A 24,682-nucleotide genomic window follows, 5' to 3' on the forward strand; every position below is an offset into this window, starting at 1 on the left:
TACAGCCGCTTGGCTGGATTCCTCTTGTAACACAGCCTGCGTTTTATGTGAGGTTTGGTAGCCTAATCATGAGGTTTACAAGTTAATTAAAAATTGAAATAATGAACCAGGCCAGTTATTTGTTGACTGATGCAAATTGACTAGTGAAAATCCATGTAGACATTTTACTATATGTAAATATTCAATTTGTACACTTTTATGCCTTGAACTTCAGTGACTTCTATCTAAAGTGCAGGTAAAACAATAAAATGTTATGCCTCTTTGCCAAATTAACGTATTTGAATTGCAGTGGGTGAAGCGGCCCTTGCTCTGTGGGCATTTTAGAGCAATTTGCGTGTGTCCTGGCACGGAGGCGTGGAAGGTGAGGGGCTTCAACACACTCCCCGCACACCTGTGTGCCAGTGCTCTGCTAGGGAAGATAATCTTCAGTGCAGTGCCAGCTGATGAGCAGCAGGAGGAGACATACACCTTTGAGCTCTCTGATCTTGGACAGACAGGTGAGGCATGAAGCACTGATACAAGATAAATATTTATATACATATAAAAGAATTATAGAGAGCTAAAAAAATTAGCCTGTTGTAATTAATGTAAGGAGATTAAGATACATGAGCTGCTACTGAACACATGGGAATGAAATTTGTAAATTTTATTCTCTTAATAGTCAGAGAGAACACATTTGACTGACTGAAATACAGCTCCATATGACTGGATATTAAACAATATATTACTTATGTTACATATACAACTGGACAGCTGGTTTGAATGAATTTCTTGTTGTTGAATTTCATGTTTAGTTGCAGAAATTCTCTACGCACTGCAGTGGTGTGAAGAGATGGAGCATTGCCCTGCCTTGGTGTCTGAATATCACAAAATGCTTCAAGACTGGGACATAATTCAGAAAGTGCACACAACCAGCTTGGATAAAGTTTTGGAAACACTGTTCACAAGGTGAACCCATTTATCTATGCCCAAATTCTAATCTGCTTAAATTCCACCACATTGATTATTTTCTAATTAGTTTGTCATTAATTACTAATATCCATGTTTAGATGCATGTTAGAATGACCTTCCTTGATTGCAAATGTGTTAGATTCGTTTTTAATGAGTGCAATTAATCCAAGGTTTCGTTTTTGGCTAAATCGCAGGTCGCGAGAAGATGGTGCCCTCTGGTCACTGACTTTGGCAAACTATATTCAGAATAGCAGATCAGTTGCCAATCGCATCATGAGTCTCTATGATAATGTGGAAAGGTAAGAGAAGTATTAAAGGTTTGGTTTACTATGTCATAAAAGTTAGCTATAAATTTAAAGAAACTGATAAAGGTTAATTTATGTCGAAATGCACAAGAGTCTTTTTTTTTTATTATTAAAGAGGTCTTTTTAAAAATAATATGAAGGGATGTGAACTTTTAGGTTTGTTAAGAAATACAAGGAATTCCTAAGGATGGCATATATAGGATGATATATAGTGTACTGCTATACTGCTAACCCTGCATCTAAGGGCTTTGCTGTAAGGACAAATGGAAAGGGTATCTGTGCTATCCTTAATTTGTCTGAAATTGTATTTTTCAAGTATAATGCCTTAATAAGTATTCGATTTGGATTTTATGGCACGAATGAATGCTCCAGCAGTTTTTCAGTCTAATCTTTGTTTATCATTTATAAGATAAATCCAGTTTGCGTCACTGGTGCTATTTGCAGTACAGTCCCGTGTTAATGAGGTGCACAAGTCACACCATGACCGCTCTGCAGTGCTTTTAGATTGATACTCCAATGCTCGGTTTGAATTTTAACCAGCGATATCAGCTTGAAGCTAGCCAAGTTCTCATACCATCCATAACTACATCCATGGTATCGTGCAGCTTTGTACCTGCAAGTTACCAAATAGTAGTCCATTGCAATTAGCAATCTGTGACATGAAAATGATATTTTCTTAACCTGAAACTTCCAGCCCGTTATCAGTGTGTTGATGTATCTGCATTTATCTGGATACAATTTCAAAGCACAAATGGATATATCACCTACAAACATATGAACTGACCGCAATTACCCAAAAAAAAAAAAAAAAAAAAAAAAAAATTCCAATTTGGTTCCATTGTTCCAAATTATATATACAGTGCTTAAGTTTTTAAACTATTTCCACATTTTGTAGTGTAACAACCCGGGAACCAAAATTGAGATTTAATTGAGATTTTATGTCATTAATCTACACAAAATAGTCCATAATATTGAAGTGGGGGGAAAAAAATCAATACAGGTTACAAAATGATGTACAAATAATAAAAAGTAAAAGTTGTGATTTCATAAGTATATTCACCTCTGTTGGCGTGAACCACCTACATTTGTAATTTTGGAAAGAGACATGGATACAGCTTCAAATTTATAGGTTGCTAATGAAGAATTACTTATCATTTTGTCAATATATCTTAGTTTGTGCATGTAAAAGGCCCTTAACCCTTGAAACACACATGCTAAGTGTACACCACATACTTATTGTTAAGTATTGCATATATATACATATATATTGCATTCTTGTGTACATAATGTATAGAGCTTTTGTATATGGGAGCATTTCTAACATTTAGAGGGAGAATCCTTTCTCCGCCACATGGATGACTTTCTTTTCAATTTTTAAGGTGAAGCAGTCCGGCACAATATAGAAATAGGGCATCCATAAAAAAATGGTGCACCACCTGTAGTAGTAGTTGTTGCTTGTTCGGAGTGTTTGCTGTTAGTACAAGGTGTTACGGAAGCTGCTGCAACAAAGGCCACCAGTTGTCAAGGCTTCCCTTTTAGGAGTGTTTTGTGGGAATATTTTTTATTTGTTCTTTTCTAAATACCTGGAAATGTGTGTGTGTCTGTGTGTGTGTGTGTTTTTTTAATTTTTTTTTTTTAATTTTTTTATTTTTTTAAAAAACATAATGATACCTTGATGATACCTGCAGATACCCTGATTCAGGAGTAGTGCCGTTCTTGAGCAGCTCATCAGCAACAGCTGCTTCTCATGGTGCGCTAGTGTTAAAGCTATTAACATGCCCCAGCTGGTCTTGCTTAAATAAACCACAAAGCACGGGCGGCCTAAAAACATAATTTTTTTAAAAAAAACGAAAACAACACCATTAATGTTGATGATTTTTTTCTCTCCTCTGTGTGTGTGTGTGTGTGTGTGTGTGTGTGTGTGTGTGTGTGTGTGTGCACGTGTGCGTGCATCAGTTTCTACCCTCTTACAGAGCAGAATGTGAGCACTATGCAGGTGCTGTGTCCGTATATGACTACTACAGAGAGAGAAGCACTCATCGCTCTGTCCATTGCTGAATTTCTTAACTGGCAGGAGAGAGAACAAGATTGTGCACAAAGTAAGATTAATGATTTTGCACTCTTTTTAAAGCTTACATTTACACACACTCAAGGAATCAGCTATTTGTCATCCAAATCTCTTGGATTTTTATCAGCTCAAACAATATGGTAGGTACATGACTAAATTAGTTGATTTTATATGCAGAAAGAATGCAGGTGTGGTTTAGCAATTGTTGTTGCACCACTCTGTACACTATATACACTCACCATTTAGTTTATTAGGAACACCTATACACTTGCACACCTGCCAATGCTTTTCTGCTCACCACAGTATTTCAGTTACAGTAGCCTTCCTGTGTGACCCAGTCTGGCCATTCTCCTCTAACCTCTTTCATTATCAAGGAGTTTCCATCCACAGAAATCACAATTTTCCCCATTCCAATGAATATTCATTGTAACTCTTGACCTGCAGCTGCATGATTTTATGCATTGTGCTGCTGCCACATGATTGGCTAGATAATTGCAGATGTACATTGATGTTGTTCCTATAAAGTGAACGATGAGTGTATATATGGAAGACAGCATGGCTCTACTGACCCATGGACAGCCTGTGAATTTCAGCTACTTAATTTGCATTTGTCCTTCAGCATCTATAGTAATGTCTATTTATAGTATAGGGTTGGCAGTGGGCACACTATCCATCATGGCAACCATGGGCTCTTAAACTACATAATGCTCAATACAAGATAACGTTTATGCCATCTTTCATAAGGGTGTGTATTTATTAACAAGCCAAGAGTTCACGTTTTATTGGTTACTCTAATTTACTCTAGTGCATTTCAGTCTAAATGAACCTTAATCAGTTGTCAAAATTGCTGTTAACAAAAGATTGTCTTGTGTTTGCCGGTATGTTTGCTTTTAGGTGTTTGGGCATGTCTAGCGGTGCTGGACTGTTGTCTGCAGGCTGCGACTCCTGTTGAAGATGAGATTCTGCTGGCTGTTATGGCCACCATGCTCGAGTGGCGCAGCAGCAAAGAGGAATGGTTTCTCTTCAACAGGTTTGTGTTTCTGTGTATAATCTGCAGAAAGAATGCAGGTCTTGTGGAATGAATGATACCGTACTATTAACGTGGACTGTATAAGGAAGACAACTGCTGACTCCTATTGTGCTGCCATCACACCATTTCATCAGCATCTTATTCATGTTTGCAAAATAACACAATGCTCAAGCAAGCTACATGTGAAGCGTCTGAATATTTCACTTTTTAATTGCTGTGATGCTGTCCACCATAATCAGTCTCCGACTATTACAGAGATACCCTTCATTCATAAATCCATTTACATAATTTCTTGGTATCTGACCAGAGCATCACATTTTCACAAGAGGATAACATATTTAAAGATATATATACAACTTCTTCATTTGGTTTTGGGAACCTGCTAGATATATTAATTGTCTTGTTCAAAGGTTTGAAAAAACTTTCCTGAGTCTCTGTTTCTCATCTGTTCATCCTCAGCGACCTGGGGAATGCACCTGCCTCACAGCTGGCCCTGCCTGTGGAGATGATGCGTTTCCTGTCTTGGCTGGTGAACCATTCTCCCACAGTCCTCGGCAACACTCACTGGGATTTCCTGCTCTGCTCCATGCTAGCCTGGCTGGAGGTAAGATGCTCCTTGTTTGGTAGATGCTAATAGTTGTTTTGTCATCATTTATTTTGGAGATTAAACATCAGAACTGAAGCAGGCTTGTACTCGTGTGTTTGTGTTTGTCCACAGACTGCCAGTGAGAGCAGCAGGGCATTCTGGAACCCTTGTGTGCAACAGTTTGTGCAGGCTAACTGTGAGCTGGTTGTCACACTGAATGAGTTCTTCACAGCACCACCTGCTGGTGTAATGGAGCAGCTGCCTCCTGATCTCAGCTCTGAATGGCAGGAGTTCTTCATGGAGGGAATCCACAATCTGCTGCTGCCTCTGCTGATCAAGATTCCTGGTGAGTCCTGCTTTGTTTACAACTTCTCTGGTTTCATATATAATATCCTTCAGTGTGGTTACAACCATCATCAAATTTTATTGATTTTGTACTGCAAAGTATGAAGGTCACTCTACAATTTATAAAATGTTTACTACAGACCGATTGACGTTGGACATGTCGCGTCAAGGTTCATGTCAAGCATCACGTCAAAACCTTATTCAATTCCATTTTAACAAGTTTCAATCCACATCTGCTGAGTCAGAGGTGCATTAGAGCTGTGCCAAATTCAAGCCTGTGCCTTGTGCTGTTCTTATTTTACACTTCAGCTCCGTTTTATTTTTAACTCACGGATGAGTGAAGTGTAAACTCCGTAGAAATCCAATGAAATCACAAAACCACACTTTGAGTATGCTGTATTTAAAATCATAATCTGCAAACAGCAACATGGAGAAACAAAATAAACACTAATGTATCAGTTATTCACTGTCTCTTGTCATGTTTTTAGGTGAACGATTTTGTAATTAGAGCTGGCAGATCGTGACAGACAAAATAGGTTTAGTAATGAAAGCTCGAGTGCAAACAAGATCTAGCAATGTGAGTTCATGATCTCCTTCTTTTGGTTTTTGGTTGCTTTGCATCCAGTAGGAATTTGGGTTAGGATTAAATCCTGTTGGGGAATTAATTTGTCAGAATGCAGATTGGTCACTGCAGTGGTTTTGTTAATGTTGATCTCAGTAGATCAGGGTGACACTAGACCAATTGTGAGCATCTGTGAGCTAAAGTATAAGGAAAAAGGCAGTCAGTGTCTCCTCAAGCCTGTTCTTTTGCCGTGTGACATTGTATAAGCCACAGTTTAAAAAAAAAAAAAAAAAGGCAGAGCTGCACGTGCTTCACTGAATGCACGTGTTAACTTTCACCCTTCCTAGATGGGAGCTGTTGAGTAGTTACTGGTAGGCAGTGGGTAGAAAATGGGTAAAGGGAAAAAAAGAAAACCAAAGGGAGATGAAATTCTTGTCAGATCATTTGCATTTGTATCTGTGTTGTTTATCATAAAATATAAGAGGCAATCATGTTAGAGCATATAGTTGTCTAGGGGAAGGGGGTGGGCTCCTCTACAGTCGGAGGGTCTTTCCAATTTGCATATTCCTATAATCTGGATTTTTTTGATGTGAGTAAAAGTTTTGCCATATTTCTGTTATCTGTGGTATTTTTAAGGAACTAGCACTTCAAGCTATTTATTATTCATAATGAGGGAAAAAATAAAACAACTCTATAAAACAAGTTTTGGGAGTCTTGCAGTTTTATTTATTTATTTCATTCATCAGAACCCCTGATGAGGCTGCAATTTATTCCAACACTTGGCTTAAACTAGCAATCTGAACAGCTATCATTTCTATGAATAGCTGGAGTACTGAACACATGGTGCGTTTTAGTGCTGCTTAGCCTCATATATGCAAATGATGGGTTTTTTTCATCCTCAAGCTTGCTGGCCTTAAAAGTAACATCCAGATGCTGTTGCAAAGCAGATTCTTTAACGCCTCAAGCATTAATACCTGAGCAAATCTGAGCATGGTGTTTTGTTTATTGTAGTGGAGTTTTCTGAGCCAGATGAAGTGATGTTCCCAGTGGCTGTGGTGGAGGCGGTGGGTGAAGCTCTCAGGCACATTCCTGTCCAGCTGCTCACAAACAACACACTCCCAGCTCGGTTTGTGGCCGACCAGAGGAGCAGCCTGCCTGATGCCCTGCAGACGCTACTGAACACACTCACACCACTGCTGCTGTTCAAGAGCCGGCCACTGCAGCTGGCTGTCTACCACATGCTGCACAAGTAAGACAGGGGCTAATCATTATGCAAATTAATTTGGATTGGAGCAAGAGCAATTCAAAACAAGAACCTTCATACAATAACACATTATAATGGTAATGGAACCAGTAGTTCAAGATGTTAGTGTTGGTGTTTTTTTTTTTTTTTTTTTTTAATATTCATGTTTTTTTCAGGGTAATACCTTCACTACCAGAAAGTGACAGCGAAGGTGCCAGCACCAAATCTGAAGATGAAGACGAGGAAGAGCCATCCTTGTAAGATTGCGTCTGTTTGTGTCTCTGTACTGTGCAAAATCACACGCCACACAGTCACATTGTGCAATCTCATGGACCAGTTATAGAACTGGAAACAACAAGAACAAAACAATAAAGACCTTTAAAATTATTTGCATTTTTAATTTTTGCATTGATGTGTGACTTTTAATAGAAATCATAAGTTATGAGAATAATGATTATCCTATAGTGAAATATGTATGTAAAAGCACCTTAACTTGTGTTCTTTTAAAAAGTCTATAATTGGAAACAACACATTAATCAAAAGATATCCCAAGGGTTGTGTTTATACAGAGAGAAACTGAACAAAATCAATGTGAACAACTTTACAGTCCTTTGTTTTGCAGGTCTCCTCCAGCTGCAATTATGAGTATTCTCATAGCCGCAGAGGAGCTGGTGGAGAATATTTTGGGTAGTGTACAAGTGGGCGAGTTTGCTGTTGTGCAACCTCTCAGCATGGAGCACTGTTGCATCCTGGGATATCTGTTGGCCTGGAAACTTCTTCTCATCTTCTTTAAGGCTGCACCGTCCCAGGTATGGCACCTGTCACACTCAGTAGCTCAGCTAGTCTTTTTTTTTTTTACTCACATGAAGTTTTTTTTTTAGTCAAGTGCAGATTTGCATTTGCATTTTAAACTGATGAGCATTTATGTGCTTCTCTATTTAATGTGTCTATTTAATTTAAGTGGGTTTACTCATCCTCTTGGGATGATGTTGTGTTACAGCTGCGTGTTCAATACTGCCTGCATTTAAAGAAGACTCGGTCACTGCATAAGCTGCTGCTGCACCTGTTTCGGCTCATGCCGGAGAACCCAACACTGCCTGGGCAGCTCACAGAAACAGCCAGCAGAGATCTGAAAAGCTTCTTCACTGAGTCCCTGTCCCTCTCCCTGCATCGTGAGTACATTCTTGTTTAGGTTCATATTCAAGCTGACTCATGAGCCATGAGGAAGTTAAGGCTCTCTTTCAAACATGCTTCCAAAACTTCAGAAGGTCAGAAAAACATTGTGAAAGGAACGTAGGGCTGGCGGTTTGGGAAAGTGCTCTTTAGTCCACTGCAATCAGCCAGCAGTGATATATGGAAGGACAGAAATGAATGAGAGCTTAAGAGAGCTCTGCATCTTAAGAGTCTCTCATCAAAAGCATTCATCTCATCACAGCAGCAGTGATGGGAAGTAGTGTCACTTCAAGTAGTAAAGCTGTTAGCTTAAATACGTTCCCACTAGTAAGGTGATAGCATCTCTACATTTTAAATCCAGTAGCTTATAGTCTAAGAGTTCATTCAGTTATTCATTCATATTTAGTAACTGCTGTTTCATGGTCAGGGTGGCACTGGATTGGGAGCCTATTCTGGGACCACTGTGCGGGAATACACCCTGGATGGGATGCCAGTTCATGTTTTTGATAAAGCATCCTTTTGAAAAAGCATCAAATTTTGGTTGGATCTCAAAATTCAGTTTTGTTTGTGCTCACTTGTGTGACAGAAAAGGACGGCTTGCAGTTCGAGGTTCCGCACTTGGCCTGCTCGGTGTACTACAGTGCTCTGAAGGATCTGCCTGCGATGGTGCGTCTGTGGTGGAACAGTCAGGAAAAGCGTGTGGTTAGCACCGTGGATAAATTCACCAGCAAGTATGTGAGCAGTGTGCTATCAGCGCAGGAGATTGCCTCAGTGCAGTCCAGCACACAGACCTTCGACAGCATGACGGTGAGACACAGCGCGGTAAACTCGATATCAGGCTTTCACATGCTGTGACAAACACAATGGAATGGTTTATGCTAAATTTCAGCTGGTGGAGGCTTGTTTGGAATTGCAGAAAACTGCTCAGAAAAGGACTGTTAAATAAAACATAGCACTGGCAGCAGTACTGCTTTGATTATGTCTCCATGCTTGTACAATTGGAGTGTGCTAAGAAAAACTAGTAGCATTAAAAATGGGTTGACTTCACTGAACTGGAATACTACTATTGGTTTGGATTGTAAGTGGTCAAAACCTTTAGGCAGGTCCAATATACAATTAGATTTTTCAGGTAAAAATAGAGTTTTATAAGAGTCTATGGGTGCATTCGTGTAGTATTAGTCCACAGGGAGCTAAAATAATTCCATCTTTTGCACCTATTTTTGCATAAATATCCAGAGTATGTTTAAATGTTTGAATATGCCACAATATCATGACTGCAGTGTGTTATGTGTGTTATATCCTGTTTTATATTAAAATATCACATAATTCAGAGCTGTCTGGATCTGGAGTTGCATTATGGATGAGACCTGCACATATTCCATTACTGATGTCACCCTGAGAAACTAATACAACCCGAAGACTGTTTGTTGAACTTTTATGTGTACCAATAAGGCATGTGTCTGTGTTTACAGGTCAAAGCTCGCTCTGCCACACGAGAGGTGATAGCGACATACTCAGTGGATGATATTTTTATTGAGCTAGTGATCCAGCTGCCGCAGAATTACCCTCTGGGCTCCATTATTGTAGAGAGTGGCCGCAGGGTAGGAGTCGCAGTGCAGCAGTGGCGTAACTGGATGCTGCAGCTCAGCACCTACCTTACACACCAGGTAGGACCAATAACCTGCTTTCACACCAAATACACTTTCAAAAATATTAAATCTGGTTGGGGAAATGATTATTGAAGTACACTGTGGTTTTTCGTCAATTTTTACTGCCATGCATGTCCAACATATGCACTATATGGCCAAAAGTTTGTGGACATCTGACCATCACTCCCCACTTTGCTATTATAATAACTGCCAATCTTCTGAGAAGGCTTTCCGCTGCAATTTGGAGCATGGCAGTGATGACTTGCCTATTCATTAGTGAGGTCAGGCACTGATGTTGGGTAAGGAGGCCTGGGGTGCAGTCAGGACTCTATACAGGCCACTCGGGTTCTTCCACTCCAACCTTGGCAAGCCATGTCTTCATGGACCTCACTTTGTGCACAGGGGCATTGTCATTGTTGTGCTGGAACAGGTTTGGGCCTTCTAGTTCCAGTGAAGAGAAATTGTAATGCTACAGCATGCAGTCATTTGAGACAGTTGTGTGCTTCCAACTTTGTGGCAACAGTTTGGGGAAGACCCACATATGGGTGTGATTCAATCTAAACATGAATAGTGAACTTAAGTTATTGAAGTCTTTCAAACTTGCATAGCAAAGGCCTTAAACACCCCTGTCAGTACAATTGTTTCAATAATAATGAAATACAAATTTCCACCAATCTCTTCTTTATAGCATTATACCACCTACCCAAGTTTTGTACTTAAAGAAATACATTTACATTAAATATTATTTATTTTCCCCGCTTGGAGCCAGGTAGAGTACACAAAGCTGTGTTAGAAATAGGGATTGGGTTAGATTGGATTAGACTCCCAGCTGACAATTCCTTCAACTTTAAACATCTCTATTCTTTTAATTTCCATTGAATGTAAACTAGTTTTATAGGAAAACAACTGTTGAGAGTTACTATCAATATTTCACACCTAGACCTCAGTATACTCAAATATTAACACATCTTTTACTTGACTTACAAACTGTATGTGACTGTGTGTACTGTGTATGCTTTGTGTAGAATGGCAGTATCATGGAAGGTCTGTCTCTGTGGAAGAACAATGTGGATAAGCGTTTTGAGGGAGTGGAGGACTGCATGATCTGCTTCTCTGTCATCCACGGATCCAACTACTCACTTCCAAAGAAAGCCTGTCGCACCTGTAAGAAGAAGTTCCACTCTGCTTGTCTGGTAAGTATCATATCCCTCCTTATCTCACACACATGGTAAACTGTTTATCCTGTGCTTTCAGTACTTTGTGTATAAGAATTCTTCATGCTTTTTTTTCAGTATAAATGGTTTACATCAAGCAACAAGTCCACTTGCCCCCTGTGTAGGGAGACCTTTTTCTAAACTACGTCATGGACAAATAATTGAATTGTGAACATGGATACAATGGGAAAAAGAGCAAGAAAAAAATACTCAACCTATAACATAACACTGTATACATACTTTTGAGTGAGACAAGTTGCTTTGGGCAGTGAAGCCCATTTTAGTGATCATGCAGGAACTGAGTTTTACACCGCTGTCCCCTCACTGAGAAGAATGATGAACAAGACACAATGAAATGGCTTGAAATAGACCCATTTATTCAGACCAGAGGGACTGACACTGCATCCAAGCTGTCTTTATCTTCTGAATCCATGGATTGGGCTGGGCTGTACTGTACTGCTTTTACTGCCTTGTTGTGTCTCATTCATTTTGTTTTGCAAAAGGACAATGTTCCTCAACCAAGACGCTTAGTTGCATATCCTGTTATGATAAAGGATTGTCCATGACAACATCATTTTTAAATCATCTTTAATTAAGTCTTTAATTTCATACATAAAGGGAATATTTTTGTGTTGTGTAAATTCCTGTGCTGTTTTACTGAAATTGGCCTGTATGTCAGAATATCGTGGTGCTATTGCTAGGGACCATGTTAATCATTTGTGTAGAACCACTTCATTTTCTGATTTAAAGCTAAATTGTAAAGTTATGTTTCTGTAGTTATTTGCATAGACTCTTTCTTCCTACTAATGTACAGACTCTTAATGCAATCAGAGATCCATATTAAGTCAGACATTTACAATGCTTTTATCTTCTCTCCAAGCGTGCAATAAATTGATTGTTAATCATAATAACTGCATTCATGTTAGCAATATTTGACTCATGCTAAAAATTATTCATCTTCAGTGCATGCTTTATCCTGGTCAGGGTCATGGTGAATCTGGAGCCTATCCCAGGAACACTGGGCGTGAGACGAGAATATACCCCCTACACACATTTGCACATTCATTCACACCTAGGGGCACTTTAGTGTAGCCAATCCACCTACCAGAATGTTGTTGAGAGGAAACCCACACGGACAATACGTGAAACTCCACACAGACATAGTACAACACAAAGAACGTAGATGAAGTTGAGATTAAAGCTATGGTGCACCAACAAAACATGACCATAACAATAATGTAGCATTTTTAACCAGCCATGCACGTTCTTTTGTCCACTTGCTACAAGTATTGTCCTCTGGAAGTGTGTACAAAGTATACGCCCTGATGGTTTTGACAAATGTGTTATGTTGTAAAGTTCTTAGATGCAAAAACGCATCTACTCTGGAAGCCTTAATAGGAAAAGTGCATTATGTTCTTTATGTAAAATTTGTAATCAGATCACAGCTGAACAATCTGCTGAATGGTAAATATTTGATAGAGGTCGTCAGTGAGGATCTGTGTGCCAGATAAATAAATAAGATAAATAACAGCTTGTCCCTGTTTGCCTTGCTTGTGTCTATTTACCAAAAGTTTTGTCGTTTAAACATGCTCAGCATTTAGTTAAATGTCCAGTCAATGACATTGACACTCCTGGTCACTTCAGAATCCATTACTGTATTACTGATTGCAAATTGTACAATTAGTGTATTGTGTATTTCTTTTCTTGTTACAGTCACAGTGCTACTCTGCTTCTGATTACTGTTATATTGTCAACTTAAAAATTTGGTGAAACAATATTCATCCTGTTTGAGTTTCCATTTTTCAATACCTCACTATGGTCTACTGAGAGACAATGACTGTTAATTATATTGTTATTACATAGTAGAAAGTGCTTAGTAAATACCCTAATCAACATAAGACATCACTAAATTTAAGCAATAAAAAAAAAATCACAGCCAAAGAAAAAATTATGGGTATTAATGAAATCTATGTGCCAAATTGCTGTGAATCTTATCAGTATGAACCAAATAAAAGACAAAGTTTGTCAAGTGTTAATTAAAGCCATCAGTGTAATGCATTAAAATTACACATTTCTGTAACTACAGTTTTAGAGAAAGATCTGAGATTTTGCGCAGATCTGAGACCGTTTAATCTTTTGTCTTTAAAGTGGTCCAGTCAAGGTAAATTCTTAATTAGCACATTAGTCTTCTTCTCAGGAGGAGAAAAGCTTATTTCTTTTTAGTTCCCTAATGTGGTGCCTTGCTCCCTTTCAGGTAGTAACAGTGCCTCAGGTTTTGTGATGGACAATGGGAACCCTGGGGAGCGCGAGAGATGATTATTTGCTGTAGCTTAAAGCAGTAAGTTAATACAGCAGCACAGAAAGTACAAAGATTTAAAGCTCACCAGGAGATTCAGCCCTCTTATTCATGATTAAAATCAATACCATTAAAGACTATAATAATAATAATAATAATAATAATAATAATAATAATAATAATGAAAACCATGGAAGGAAGCTGCATGGTCAGACATGGGTGAGTGTATTGTGCAGAGGATATGTATTCAATCTTGCTTTACCACCACATTATCATTACCTTCACCATTAGTGGTGCAATGAATGAAAATTAACGGAAGGAAAGAAGGATAAATGAATGCAGAGTTGCAGACTCGAGCAAGGGACCGAGAGAAAAAAAAAAGACACAGTGTCTAGTGTTTGTTGAAGCCTAAGAGGAGTTCACCCAGACAGCGCTCTATCATAATAAACTTGATTTCCTTTCAGTGGTATTTTATTGACTTTAATCTGCCTGGAATGCCAATAGCAATTTCCAGCTTACTGGAAAAGCCTAACCCAGTTGCCGTTGGTTCTTGGAATCCTCCCGATTAGGCAACCGCTACTGGCGCCAAGTGGCCATCGTTTGTGGATCTTGGGTTTCTCTCATTGCTATATCAGTCATTTGTTTGTATAATGGAGGCCTTGTTTTTAATGCATTGCATGTCTGAATGTCATTAAGCAATTGAGCACGATATTTATCAGTGAGATTGCGCAGAACTGAGTTTATAATGACAATCCAGCTATATTTAAAACTCATGTTTAGGTCAGAGTTATATCTTTGATATGACCTTTACACTTGAATGCATTGAAGGCAATGTGTTATAACTCTCCAGCAAGTGTTAAGTACAGAAGTATTGTAATATAAACCCTAGATGGCAGTATATCATTGTGTCTTTCTCAGCTCTCTCTGGGTTCTGCTGTTTAAGAACAGTAGTGTACGCCAGTGGGGTTCAGCACTCTTACTGTTTTCAGTCAGCAACAACAAATGATTTTAATCTTCACAGTGTTTGCATTAGTATCTATTGGGAGCTATGTGATTATACAAATGGTATTATGTGCTGAATCAGTTGGATTTGAATTTTGGCAAAAGCATGATCCTATGATTCCCTTAGTGGATAATGTTACTTTCCATTAGATTAAAGAATAACTCACTTAAAAAGAGGACTCAGTGGTATGATGCAAGTCTCCCCTTTTCCTCTTGCTTCCTCTTGAACTTGATCTAATGCAATCAGTATTCTCTCCTCTGTGTGTCTCTGCATTGCTCTAGTTAATCTTTGGTTCATTCTGACCCATTTGAGGTGATCCGCTCCTTACCGTGGAGTCACGCTTCAGCTCCATGCTCTAGGCCACTGTTCTACTCTCTAAATAGCAGCACATCGGTGTTATTCCACCAGCCCAATAAAAAAAAAAAAAAATCAGGCCGGCTGTTCCTCATCCTTCTGCCCTCTCTCCTTCTTGTTCTCATCATCAAAGTAGCCAATTTACACTAGTTCATCTGACTCCTAGTGGAGCACATCTTGCTTGCGTCTTCTCCAGTCTCACCCTCCTGGCTATACATAAAGATGTCCTGGTTTGATGAAGGGGTCACTGCTCGTCTTACTGGCTTACTCCCTGTTTGCTGCCTGATGAGGAGATATTGGAATTTATCCAACCTCATCTGCTAGACCCTGACTCAGCCGGACTAGTTATCAGAGGAGTGTGGGCTTGCCTTAATTTTACCCACACATGCTTTTCCTAGCGTTTTGAATTGTTTTTTAGTACTACACACAGAAACCTATTCCTTCTGAATCACATGGGTTAAAGCCACAATGATGAATTTCTGTCATATTGATCTTATACAGGTCATTTCTTTAAATCACAAAGTATTTGCATACATATTTATTCAATAGTTTGGATGGAAGCCGATCAGTGGCAAAGCCACTGCAAGTCCAGCCAAATATTGTTCATAGCAAAGTGCCTTTCACATATTTTGTGGAACATTGTGCTTTCAAACACGTTATCTTCAATTGGATGCACAACACAGATGTGAATTTTCGCATTACTGAGCACAGTAATGGACACGGCACAGAAAAACAGAGTTCAGTTCAGTTCAGTTCAGTTTCAACTTTTGCATGATGCTCCACAAGCAAAAATTCACATGACCAATGGGAGAAGCAAAAATGTTTTGCAGTTTCTTTTCAGTATTTTATTTAATATTACAAGACCTGGGACCCTTACTTGAATTACTTAGGAATGGACTGCTCTCAGACGTTTCGCATAGGGCTTTGTGGATTGACATGGGGGAATGAGTCATTTTTACTCCGTTTTATGCCCATTATTTTATTCTCAGTCTTTTTTTCCACCTGTCCAAAAAAAAACAAAAAAAAAAAAACAACTCCCCTCAAGGTTCAGTCATGAGAGGTTTTTTTTTTTGCACTGGTAGTATCAGTATGGTAGAGAGTAGAATGAGAGAGGTAGTGAAAGATCTTTCAGCAAGTTTTACACTTGCTTTCAATATTACAACTAGAACCTAATCAAAAGAACATATTTCAACCTTGCGCTACATGGAAAGTTTTTGACCATTGTGCCACAGCCGCTATGCCCAAACTGATAGACCTGAATGATGATGAGCACCATTATTATTATCATCACCGCTTCTCCATTCAAATTCTGCTTTAATACTCAGTATCGATTGCAGTCCTCGACTTTGCACTGTGTATTCAATTTTAGCCATCAGTGCGTTCTGCTGAACAGAGCGTCTCATCTTTCATTGCATAAATCTCATTTGCTATCTCTAGCAGCACATGGTGCCTGTCTCCTCTGGCAAGGATGATTCGTTTTGCTAGGATGCACACTAGATGGGGAGGAAAAGGGAAACAGAGTTGAAGACAGGGCTACAATCTTACTGTGCTTTTAGTCTGACTCCTTAGCCACGCTCCCTAATGTCCCACAGCGGTGAAGCTGGGATGTCTAAATTAGGAAGGAGAGGGCAGAGGAGAACCCATTCTCCTTGCTTCATGTTGTTTACACAGTGTGACTGTGCTAGTGAGGCACTGAATAAGTACAAATGGAGCAGCCCAGGGAGGGGCTTAGGCCAGTGATTCGTCTCGACTTCTAAAGAGGAGGCCATTAATAGCAGGCCTTCAGCTCTTGTTTGAACAGTCGTATGTGTCAGAGGAATATTATCAAGTGGAGAGACTGCCACAGGCTACAGAAGAAAAAGAGTTTAGCAATGGAAGCTGTACAGCTCGGGTAACTACACTGCTTCACTCTTATGCTGGGACTCCACTGGCCAGAGCCTTTTTGTGTGGTCAGCAAATACTCACCAGTATCTCTACTGAATTTACTTTACAAATCTTTAAGTAAGAAGTGGTATGACAGTTTTTCTAAACTTAAGGGAAAAGTCCACCTGAAACACATTAAATGTGTTTATATTGAAATATCTGTGATGTGTGATTAGTGATTAGTGAGTTTGGTACTAATTTGTTGGTTGGTGCTGTATTTTATTGTTATTGTTGTAAGAAATTAGTGGTTGTCTCCAGTGCTGACTTCACAGGCAGACATTGCTGATGCAGTTCCAGTGGCGATTAATATTAGAAAAAAATTTTCTCAAACATAAACATTCTCACACATAAGTGATAACAGTCAGGTCTTACTGTTAGCTCCTGAAAAAGAGGGCAAGAACTTTCCTTTATCACTCACCATTTTCCACCATTAATGAGAAATCGAACAGAGAAGTAGTGGAAATGGCAACATCGGGCTCCAAGTTCCAGAATGCAATACAGCTATATGACACTGTTGTGCTGAGTTATGCTCTAAAGTGACTAAAGTGCTGCTGCATCTCTAGGTAGTGATGAAGCTAGAGAAGGGCTAATTTCTACTGGCAACACTATCAGAAGATAGTTGAGCAGCATTGTGGGTAATGTAGAAAAGCATTAACCAAAGTGAAGATAGACCAATATGTCTATGAAAGAAGTTTAAACTAAAAGTCAACTCTGAATTGTCACAAAATAAATTCTGGATGCCACTGAAGATCACGTTACTTATAAAACTTTGAATTATCACATTTTTAAAACACCTTATAATCACCTTATAATATAATCAGACCTGACAGTATTATCCCTTAACCATTAAACTTTAATCAAACAACATAAGATAGCTTCATATCTAGAAGAAAAACCTGGCCATGCTGGCACTGTTCCAGTTGTGACAGGGCCAAACACACTGTTCTCTGGCTAACCTTTTCTAATCCTAACCACAGTCATTACTGAAGAAAACATTTCTCTGGTCAGGGATGAGCAGCCAAGGGCAAGCTCTACCAGTGCCACTCATTGCTTATTCCGATCAGCCACATTATTTTGTATGGAAAGTGAATCCTGTTTACGCCAGTATGCTAATGGGGTCATAGCTGGCAGGTCTAGAGATCAGAGCAGCTCAGGAAGGAGCCGGGGCCTGGGGCGACTGCCTCGTGGGGGAGCGAAATCCAAAAACATCTTACATGACACTAATGGCTGGAGACAGCTCATGTAGATCCTATTTATGACACATTTTCCTACATAAACAGCTATTTGGTGCAGAGAAATATGCGTGACTAAATGTTTGGCCAAGCTTATACTAGGAGTTGTGTTTTTTCTTCTATTCCTTATTTTTTGAGACTTAATCACAAAATTAAGATTACAACTAACTACAACTTAGTGATTGGGTACTGTTTTATACCATTAAGCAAATCCTAATTGCCAATTACTCTGATTATATAATCCAAACTGCTTTTTAAACATTCATTTAATAGTGCTTTGGAGCATGGTGATTGGGCTTCTATATATATAAGCCCAAATATCTTTGCGGTCAAAGTGGTGGGGTGTTTTACAGAAACTCTGTGTTTAAAGACTTAGCAAGTTAAGAAGAGTAGGACTTTAAGTTCAGAACTTTCCTTTCAATGTCATTGCCACTGTAAAGTAAACAAAAACCAAGTAAGTCATGCAAAGGAAAGCTGTATTTGAGTTGCCTCTTTAATGATGTTCTTATGGTTTGAGGATTCATCTTATTTTACGTCTGTCTTCAAGGGTAAAACTGCTGGACAAAAACTATAATAAGGTTCCACAGCTTTACGACTTAAAGTGGATGTCTCACTTTCACATTCAAACAAGGTCACAACTGACAACATATGGCAAGGCCACGCAATGATATACTGTGCCCTGAAGGAAGCGCCATCTCTCATCAGCCCATTGCGATGCTGGTCATATGAGCAGGGTGGATGATGACGATGCCCACTGCAGAGTTAATATCCAGGGTGCTCCGAGCTCTGTCAGAGGCCGACTCATTCCACTGATAAATGTCTGGTCCAGAACAGCCTTCAACTTATGGGAAATCTGTCTTTCTAAAAATTTAACCTCCTCTCTATGGCCCCCTTTTTCCCTGCCTTTACACTCCTGAAAGGTAGGCATTACTCACTCACCTAGGATTCCTGTAGTGGTGCTTTTTTCTTTTTTTTTTTTTTTGCTTACTTCATGTTTATAAATGAGACTTTTAAGAAATCAGCACATCAGTACTCTGGTTGAATATGGTATTTTGTATACTTATGAATATTTCTTGCTCTTTTGAATTATGATGTGTATAATATTTTGTGTTCTTTCTACTTTACAGCCTCTTCCTCAACAATAACCTAATGGATCTGAATAATAAATGTGTGGCAGCCTGGGAAAGTGCTGAAATGGTGAAATATTGTGTGAAGTTCTGAAAACAACCAGTTTTCCTGAATGAAATTATGTTTCTCCTTCATACATTTCCATCACAAGTTACAACATTTTAAAATCATATTACCTCCAGAAGTGAAAAGGAAGAAAACTGCATTGTTGAGCATTTAAAAATTCCATCCAGTTCAAATGAAAGACACCAACATACTGAACGTCTAAAAGCAAAATCTATGTATTAATTTTAGTTTAGCTGAATGTAATATGTAATGAGTAAGTTATATAAATTATAAATATGATAATGAAAACTATGTTTTCAGCCTTTATTTATAGCCTACAGACTAATAGGCTATGAGAAACCCATTCCATGCAAAATACTATCCTTATCTTTATATTATCTCAATTGTAATTACTTTAACCTGATGTAATATTATCCTAAGATGACAGGATATAGCACACAAATACTCTGCCTATGTATACACTTCTAACCTAATATATTTATGGAAAAACAACAATAGTGCCACTTTATCAAAGATTATACATTTCTGATGGGAAATGTGCAATTACTTTCACATCCATCATCATTATCAGTCTCTCATCACTTTAGGTAAATGTCAGTCATGGAATTTGATGAATAGGAGTATCATTGTTGCTCTTGACTCAACTGATCACTGTCCAAAAATGGGGATGACAGGTTAGAGGCTAATTAGATTAACTAGCTAGCTAGCTAGCTAACATCTACAGATAAATTCAATTACGTAGCCTGTAATTTGTATTTGCATTTCTTTATTTGGGTTTGAGTATAGCTCATGTCTGGTGTCTTCCATATTCTAACAGATTCTCTGCTGACGTATTTACAAGTAGCTTCAACCTCTCCATCCGCCTCATCTCAATTAGCTCCTGGTGATCAAGGTGACCCAGCCTCTCCATCCACTGCATCTCAACTAAAATCTCGCCTAGGGCGCCAACAGAGCCTGGGCTGGCCCTGACAACATGTACCACTTATCTATCTCCTTACATACATTCTACCCCACTTTATCTTATGGCAAGACATATCAGGTCAGAACACCCTGGTACAGAATACACTCACAAATAATAACAATCAGCATAAAGAGAATAAAACAGATTTTAAGCATAAGAGAAAGTAAAGGAAAATCAAATAGTACGACATTGTCCTGTAACTAATGTCATCTTTGTAGAAAGCCAAGGCAAGTAAATGAAAATGTTTTCATATTGCGGTGAGATATAGTTCTGTTTTCTTAATATAGATGTAGATGTGTTATAAGCAGAAAAACAAATCCAAATTTGGCCACACAGTTTTTCATCATTGTTAATTGTTTGCCAGAATTCAGCCACAGCTGCACTTCATACGTTTTTCAAGCCATCACACAAATATATGAAAATATAAAGTATACTGTATTTTTGTGTAGGGTTCTCATTTTTTTCGCTGCATGTGTGGGTCATCATCTCAAATACTTGTCTAATCGACATATTATTTAGATTTGTTTCAACCTTCAGAATGTTGCAGAATTAGGAGGGAAAAAAACATTGGCTCCTCTCAGGCTCATCTCTATGGGTTGTATAAAAGTTTTATTGACTAAAAACCATGGAAGATGTGAGCTCAGTTACTGTCACTTACACAATTATAAGGGTGATTCCATTGTACAAATGAACTGTCACTTGTTCCAACAAAAGAAATGATAGTAGATAGTTAATTATATACACTTTTAGAAGTTGTTGAGTTTGCGTCAAACACTTTAAACAGCTGATTTCCTCTAAAAACAATTGCTATTATTGTAATAATTAGTTAGTTTTTTTTTTTTGCTAATTAGTCTCCATTTTCACCTGTGACACATTCTATTATATATTGTGAATGCATGATAGTATTACCAAAATAACTCATACAGCAGTGTCAACTCTGCAACCAGAAATATCACATCTGAGCTTAATTCTAGTTTGTAGAGTATCATCACAGAATGCACCATTTTGGCTATATTGTGGATGGCAAAGGACCATGTCAAGACCCAATGGTGTCAACATAGGAGACTTAAACCTCTAGCACTGAGGAATGGAAAGTTCATTTTGCATCATGATGATCAGAATTTGGTACAAGCAGCATACATTCATGGAACTTGCTGTTTGGTGTCAACAATACAGGCTGATGGTAGCAGTATGAAAATGCTTGGTTTCCTGATACTTATTCGGTAATGTCTGAATGGCCATGTGGTATTTGATAGATGTACCTGATAGACAAGCATCTCAGAACTATGATACTTCTTCATACATTTAAATTCCAAAATAAAATATGTATTTAGCAAACTGTCAATCTTTCTGCTGTGCATATCAAAAATTTTTACTTTGCATTAGGTAGTTACTCTGCCTTAACAGCGTTGACAGTAACAGAGTTAACGTTCTTGGCCATGTTGATCATTACATCTCAGCTTATTGCAGTACAATCACATTGTAGCAAAGCCAAACTTCATTCACAACCTACTGGCCACTTTATGGGCTATATATATATATACCTATATACAGGACTTTGGAAAGAACATTTATGCTTGTCCCAGCTCACTATGGCTATCTTAGCTTGAAATATAATCATGATTATTTTTGCATTAATATGTGAATCCATTTAACATCTCAGGTTTGAAGCATCTGTTTCCATGAGTCATCCATTATAAATTATAAAAAATGTACATTTTTATGTTCCCACAACATTCACTCAACCCTGTTCAGCTGAACATATTCACCCCATTTTAAGTACATTATTAGAATGTCCTTAATGCCACGAGCATGGACGCAAGCATAGAGTTAGCAAATGCACAAAATGTGTATTTGCTAACACTTTGATAAAAATCTCAAACCTGGTACTTATTTAACAGCAAAATGCAGTCAGTGTCAGCAAAGGAGGCTTGTGAAAAGGTTAAATGCATGTTTTCCTAGATTTACTGTTGAAAAATGATGAAAAGTTACAAGGTCTAAATGGCAGCACATTCATGGAATCACCCTTTACTAGTTTTACATTCTACAATTTACATTTCACTCTGCGCTTTGGTGTCCATGATCACTTGAGTACAGTGTAGATTTTTTTTTTACCCAATTTTCATGTCAAGCCATTTTCTCTTTCTTTCTTTCTCTCTTTCTTACTTTCTTTCTTTCTTTTGCCATTTTCTGTAATTTGTCTCCAGGTTTTGTCCTTTTTTGTCCCACATGCTGTTATGCTGCTAAATAATAATTTTATTGGTGTAGACCTGAGTCAAAATAACTTCCACTTCTGCCTCTGAGAGATTACTTTTCTTTCACTGTTTTGTCCCCATTTTAGTGTTATGAGAGCTTTAACTTTTATCAAGTTTTCTTGGAGTCACTAAAAGTAAATAACTGTGCTGTGAATGCTCTGGGCAAGTTACAGTTGATTGGCATTTTATGTAGCGAACACAGAGATGTACCAGTGTTGTTATAATAAATATCAGCACTCTTGGAATGCTGCTTGTCCAATCAAATTAGTGGACCGGAACTAATTGTTGTATAATACGACTTTATAAGATTATGTACCATAACAGCCTCCTGTCCTGTGCTTTTGAGTTCCTCTCCTTCTCTGTTCAGCTGACAAGGGCTTACATACGTTAGCACCCACCTAATTGTGGAGGCTTCACTGTTGTTTTCTTGCCCTGGTACACCTCTTTCCCTAGGTACTAATTACTTTTAACTGAGAGTCATTATGTCATGGCAGAATGGACTCGCTTGCAGGAATCAAAGTCCTTTTAGAAAAACAGTAATTAAAAGCCCAGGTAGCTGGCTTCAGGGCACCGAGCATGAAGACCCACTGCAGAGAAAGTAGAAAGACACAGAAGTCCTGAAGTTAACTGGAGGAGCATTAAAAACAAAGCTATTTGAAGGGAAAATTGTCCACAAAGTCTTTTTTCTGTGAAGTCAAGCTATTACATGTCCTAGTAATTTTGTTCAGTTCTAGAAAAAAAGCAGCATGCATTCTGGGAGGACGGTGTCTGACTGGAGATGAAGTGGAAACTGAGGTTGATGGAGGTATGACAGAGAAAAGCTCATGGTGAATGAGAATATGTCAGTCACTGTGTTTATTAGGGGTAGTTTTTTTGGAAAAAGGGTGTCATGTTACCCAGTGGATTTTCAGATAATAGCGAGACATCTATCATGCCAGTGTGGATTTTAGCAGAGCATCAGTGCCGTTTTGCGAGTTCACTCTGTCTGGTCCATTATTTTCAGGTGCTTGAGGGTTCTCTGGCAAAGCCCAAGCCATCTGATCACACCAGCTTCACGGTGCCACCTCGAAGTTACACTCACTGATAGACACAATTCTCTGAAAACCAAGGCCGTCAGGCATCGGAGAGAGACTCCTGCAATTCACAGCCCATATGGTTTCGAAACAGGAAATAATTTGTTTCATGGTGTGAGAAACTATTGCCAAGCCAGTCTGCCATTCTGGTGCTGAACAACATTCGCCATGGGCTACTGTTGTTATCATTTTCCAAGTTTCATGCTGATGAAAATATCAATGTATTCATATCACATGTACTGTTTTCATGTTTCATAGTTAATAAAACTATTCTGGTATATTATGTTTGACACTTCAAATATTTATTTTGTAATACGATATAATAGGTTATAAAAGAATCAATACTCTTTCGATAATGCCACAGTATGTGTTTTATGTATGTTTCATATTCGTGTATGTTGGCAAACTGCACAAATGTGGACATCACAGAGAGAATATACATTTTATTGGAACACATAGGGATTGGAAGTTTGGCAAATGTGGAAGCCATATTTTTTAAATGTAATAATTTAATCCAGCAGTGCTGGATTAGAACCTTTATCAGGCTGGTCCCAGCCCACAGGCCATGCTGTGCAGACCTAAATGTCATGAATAGTGATTATGGAACTGTAAACACTCTGAAAACGTGGAGTTCTCGGCAGCTGCTGCTTAGTGCTGGATAACTTAGGTAGGAGTTCAGTAGCAAAGAGGAAATGGGGAGGTGTTGAGTGTGGAAATGTCATCAGTAGTACAGCGAAATGGGAATTTACTTGGAAGAAGGTAGAGCATTAGTTGTTTCATAAGTCCATTGAAATTGGAATATACATAAACCGAATATCTCTAATGATCCTGTAGAATAAGCTTCAAAAAGCAAAATGAAAGCTGAAATGTGAGCATTTCCTAAATATATTTTACAAAAGCCCCTTTAGCAACAGTTATAGTTTGACAATTTAAATTTCTTTATTATGATGTCCTTATAGCCTATGAGTCCAGAGGGAGAGCTTTTAATTTCAATTCTTGTTGAAATTTATTTCATCTCTTTAAATTTAATTCATCCTTGTGTTTTATGATTTACTCAGTGAATGTGTAAGAAAATGTGTAATTCTGAATTCTACTTTACTGAATTCACACACACACAGTATTTCAGTAGACTATTAAGGTAATATTGTGCACCTGATTTAACTATGGATCTGAAAATCCATATATAGTTTAATGTCTGTTTATTGTACCATATTTTAGCATCTGCTATTCCAGATGAATACTCCATTTATAATTTCACAAATGTC

The 24,682-nt window shown here is 38.3% G+C and overlaps 1 protein-coding gene and 1 long non-coding RNA gene across 2 annotated transcripts in view; both read left to right on the forward strand.

Moving 5' to 3' along the window:
* The window catches only part of ltn1 (listerin E3 ubiquitin protein ligase 1), a 24,981-nt gene extending 12,078 nt beyond the window's left edge, over window positions 1-12,903 (forward strand). Inside the window, exons 16-30 of the mRNA XM_034312338.2 lie at window positions 290-497; window positions 795-948; window positions 1,146-1,250; window positions 3,213-3,355; window positions 4,219-4,354; window positions 4,814-4,958; window positions 5,073-5,286; window positions 6,859-7,096; window positions 7,267-7,347; window positions 7,713-7,899; window positions 8,091-8,262; window positions 8,850-9,070; window positions 9,736-9,930; window positions 10,938-11,105; window positions 11,205-12,903. Of these exons, the coding sequence (XP_034168229.2) occupies window positions 290-497; window positions 795-948; window positions 1,146-1,250; window positions 3,213-3,355; window positions 4,219-4,354; window positions 4,814-4,958; window positions 5,073-5,286; window positions 6,859-7,096; window positions 7,267-7,347; window positions 7,713-7,899; window positions 8,091-8,262; window positions 8,850-9,070; window positions 9,736-9,930; window positions 10,938-11,105; window positions 11,205-11,267 (2,430 nt within the window). The 3' untranslated portion in view covers window positions 11,268-12,903. The remainder of the gene's footprint in view (window positions 1-289; window positions 498-794; window positions 949-1,145; window positions 1,251-3,212; window positions 3,356-4,218; window positions 4,355-4,813; window positions 4,959-5,072; window positions 5,287-6,858; window positions 7,097-7,266; window positions 7,348-7,712; window positions 7,900-8,090; window positions 8,263-8,849; window positions 9,071-9,735; window positions 9,931-10,937; window positions 11,106-11,204) is intronic.
* Window positions 12,904-15,913: 3,010 nt separating this feature from the next.
* Window positions 15,914-23,681, forward strand: LOC117599376 (uncharacterized). Its single transcript, XR_008304381.1, has 3 exons — window positions 15,914-16,670; window positions 18,482-23,149; window positions 23,348-23,681. It is a non-coding gene; the product is annotated as an uncharacterized LOC117599376 (long non-coding RNA).
* Window positions 23,682-24,682: the final 1,001 nt, after the last annotated feature.

The sequence above is a fragment of the Pangasianodon hypophthalmus genome, chromosome 17, assembly GCF_027358585.1.
Source record: "Pangasianodon hypophthalmus isolate fPanHyp1 chromosome 17, fPanHyp1.pri, whole genome shotgun sequence".
Taxonomy (NCBI): Eukaryota; Metazoa; Chordata; class Actinopteri; order Siluriformes; family Pangasiidae; genus Pangasianodon; species Pangasianodon hypophthalmus.